At 61.5% G+C, this 3,579-nt stretch overlaps 1 protein-coding gene across 1 annotated transcript; it reads right to left on the bottom strand.

Annotated features, from left to right (window-relative positions):
- Positions 1 to 505: 505 nt before the first annotated feature.
- Positions 506 to 3,136, bottom strand: LOC135980004 (kinesin-like protein KIF21B). Its single transcript, XM_065580089.1, has 3 exons — positions 2,783 to 3,136; positions 1,113 to 1,312; positions 506 to 731 (listed from the first exon to the last, which is right to left on the bottom strand). Exons 1-3 carry the CDS (start codon positions 2,951 to 2,953, stop codon positions 677 to 679), a joined length of 426 nt encoding a protein of 141 aa, XP_065436161.1. The 5' UTR covers positions 2,954 to 3,136; the 3' UTR covers positions 506 to 676.
- Between the last annotated feature and the right edge of the window lie 443 nt (positions 3,137 to 3,579).

The following is a 3,579-nucleotide window of genomic DNA, read 5'->3' as shown; positions in this document are numbered from 1 at the left end:
GAGACCCAGCGATGGAGCGGCTGCCGGAGCCCCTTGCAAGGAGCCCCAGTGCAGTGCCGGGGCTCAGAAGCCGTCTTTGGGAGCGGGTCATTCCCCAGCGGTGCTCCATGGACGCTGCTGGTGCTAGGCTGGGGTCGGCAGCACACAAGCCCTCTCCGTATTTCGGTACCGGCCGGCAGATCCCAGCTCTGCTGAACGACGAAGTGTGGAGAGGGGCCTGCAGCCGCTTGCAGAAGGAATGAGACCCCAGGCACCCAGGAGGTGCAGAGGCCAGCAGCAGGATGCAGGTGGCAGGATCCCTCTCGCACATCCAGGCTCTGGGGCTGCTTAACGGGCTGCGGGACAGACGGGAATGATCCTGTTGAGTCTCTCAGCTTGGGGTCCTCCCCGTGGCTGGCAAGGCCATGTCCCGAAGCACTGCCTGGCCACGCCCCAGTCAGCAGAAAGCCCTATGCATCATGGAAACCCAGCGTGGGGCTGGACGGGAACGACGCCCCCTAGCTGTGGGAGCTGGGAGTTCACAAAGCCCCAGCTGAGACGCCGTCACCCCAGAGTCCTGGAAACTGGAGCACACACAGGCCAGGCCGCTCCCAGCTCTTCACAGCCAGGGACAGGGGCTGGGGCCTGGGCCCGCCAGGGAGCCTGACAGTCGCCCTGGCTCCGGCCTTTCCAGTGCCTAGGTCGGGCCGTTCAGCAATCTTCTCCTACTCCAGAGCTTCACTGTCAGGTCGCTGGGGAAGGAAGAGAGAGAGGAAGTGAGGCCGGGGGCTGCCCCCGCCCCAGCTGGGAGAGGCAGCACAGTGAGTACAATCAGCTACGGGCCACGCCACTGTGGGGCGACCTAACAATGGCTTAGAGATGGAGGAGACGAGAGGCTAGATGGGGAGGGGTTGGGGGCCCTGCAGCCGACTGCTGCCCCATACCAAACCGCCTGCAGCCCGGCTCCGGCGCTGTTCCCATCCCTCGCTCCCAGTGCCATTCCAGGCCCTGCCACATGGGGAGAGCAACAGTGGGTTTGGAGAGCTCCTGCTGCTCTGCTGCACTGGGGTGAGTTGGGGGTCAGAGCTCCCTCCCTCATCCCGCAGGGGCCTAGCCCAGCCCACTGCCCTCACCTGGAAGCAGTGAATATGTGCTTGGAATTGGTGCAGATGGCATTGATGGGGCTGTCGTGGCCCTTGATCTCCCCAACGGGCGTGAAGTTCTCCACGTTCCAGACCTTCACCACGCCCCCGTGGCAGGCGCTCAGCAGCATGGGGCGGCCGGGGACAAAGGCCAGGGCGCAGACCCAGTCCTTGTGCGCGTTGGGGATTTGCTGGCAGGCACAGAGACAGGGCAGAGCCAGTGAGCGCCCACGATCCACGTTGCCAGCCGGGGCCATCAAGACCCAAACCGCCCCCTGAGCTCCAGGGCAGGGCCAGGCCAGCAGCCAGAGCCAGATGCTGGGTTTGCAGCTGGCTGCTGGCTCTGTAATGGGCTGAGACAAACCCCCCACATCTGTACCGTGGCTGAGAGCTGGAATTTTTAAGCTCCGCTCGATTTCTCATCAAGCAGCAGCCGAGGATTTGAATTCAAGACAACGGGACTCTGGTGAGCTACAGAAGCAGCTCAGCAGGAGAGAAGAGGGCTCCGCTCCAGGAGACAATTGCTCATTTGGATTGGCCAGGGGATCTCCAAGCTCTGATCAATCCAAGCGGTGCTGGCAACCTGGATACGAGACACACAAGATGGGGGAAGAGAATCTCTTTGATTGGACCAATTTCTGTGTGTGGGGGGGGAAGGGACAAGTCTGCAAACTCAGCTCTTCTTCCAGGGTGGGGCTTGAAAGCTTGTCCCTTCCACCCACAGGAGCTGGTCCAATAAAAGAGATTTCCCCCCGACCCCCCATCTCTCTAATTATTTGTCTGCCATCAATCCTCAGCGCTCCAGTGGGAAGAAAAATGAGCATTAGCCTCATTTCATAGGGGAGAGACTGTAGGGGAGGGTCACACAGCCACAAATGGTGACTAGCTCTGGGCAGCTCCATTTTGGGGGACACCCTGACCACCCCATTTTCAGAGGGGCGGAGCCCCCACCGCTCCCCTTGACTCCCACAGTGCCCAGCTCCTCTGAACAACCCAGCCTCGGGCAGGCACACGGTAGGTTCTCCAAAACAGAGCCCCCCCCCAAATCAATAGAGGACTCTGAAATGTTAGCCAAGTCTCATGGCAGAGCCAGACCTCCTGTCTCCCAGCACCGGCCTGCACGCCCCCTGCGGCTGCTGCTCTATCCCAGACCCACCGGAGGTCATCCCCGCACTGCTGGAGCCAGGCACTGCGGCCTGTGGGGCCCGGAGACCAGACAGCCACACTCACCGGGGTCAGAAATAGGGACAACGCCGAGCGCTATCTACCCCCAGACCAACCTGTTCCCCATAGGCCACTGAGCCCTTTAACCGCAGCAGGTGGGGCCCAGCCCTATAGAACTGGCTACCGTGCATTGCCCACGGCTGTAAACTGCCTTCGGGACCCACCCTGCCAGCCACTGTCGTTTGCAACCCCCGGGGCTCTTCCATTGCCTGGAGGCCCCATGTACAACGTAGGGATGGGGTCCCTGTGTCTGCCCTCTGATCCTCTGCCCCCAGGACGGCGGGAGCACGCTCCAGACTGGACAGTGACTCTCCAGCAGGTTCTAAGTCCTCGCTCCAGACTCTGGCACTGGCCCTCGAAACGGCACGCTGCGGGTCTAGCCCATCTCTCTGCCCCCCGCCCAGCAGCAGGGCCTTCCTGCTCGTCCCCCTCCATACCTGGAGGAGCTCCTGCTGCTCCAGGTCCCACTTCTTGATCCCGTTGTCCCTGGAGCCGCTGAAGAGCACGTCGCCCTGGATGGCCAGACACTTGATGCCGTCGTAGTGCGGGGGCTCGAAGTTATGGGTGGGGCCGACGTTCCCCACCACGCTGTCCGCAATCTCAAACATCTGCAAAGCAACAGCCCGGAGGGCAGCTGCTGTGAATCCCGGTGGCAAAGGAGACCAGTCGCTCTCAGGTCATTAGGCCAGCAACAGCCCTTTCAGCAAGGCAGGGGGATGGCGAGAGCGTCCGACCACACAGCTACCACTGGGATGCTGAGCCACGGCCCAGTGAAATGAGACAGGGATGGATTGGCAGCGACAGGGTTCTGCCTGCTTACGCCACGCTGGGATCCTTGGGCAGAGGCCATGTGGGGACATGATGGCTCAGCACTACGGCTGAGATACAGGTCGTGGGTTCGAACCTCGCCCAGCTCAGCTGGGACTGGAAATCTCCACCTCCTCCAATGGTTTGGTGGCCAACGTGCGGGCGCAGCTCAGCATCCGGCTGGCAGGGGGCCACGTTGCAAAGACAAAATAGCCTCCTTGGCAACAGGTTCAGCAGAGGCCACGGAGGGCAGGAGGAGGTGAATTTGCTTTGGCAGATGGGGAAGGGATTTTTAACAGGTCATGTGGCAAATCAATGGCAGAGCTGGGAACGGAGCCTAGGAGTTCTCAATCCCCCGAGAACAGGGAGAGAACCCAGGAATGCTGGCTTCCTGGCCAGGAGACAATCCTGTCTCAAACCGGTTCTA

The sequence above is a fragment of the Chrysemys picta genome, unplaced genomic scaffold, assembly GCF_011386835.1.
Source record: "Chrysemys picta bellii isolate R12L10 unplaced genomic scaffold, ASM1138683v2 scaf1567, whole genome shotgun sequence".
In the NCBI taxonomy this organism is placed as follows: domain Eukaryota; kingdom Metazoa; phylum Chordata; order Testudines; family Emydidae; genus Chrysemys; species Chrysemys picta.
This window is presented reverse-complemented; position numbering and strand designations above follow the sequence as displayed.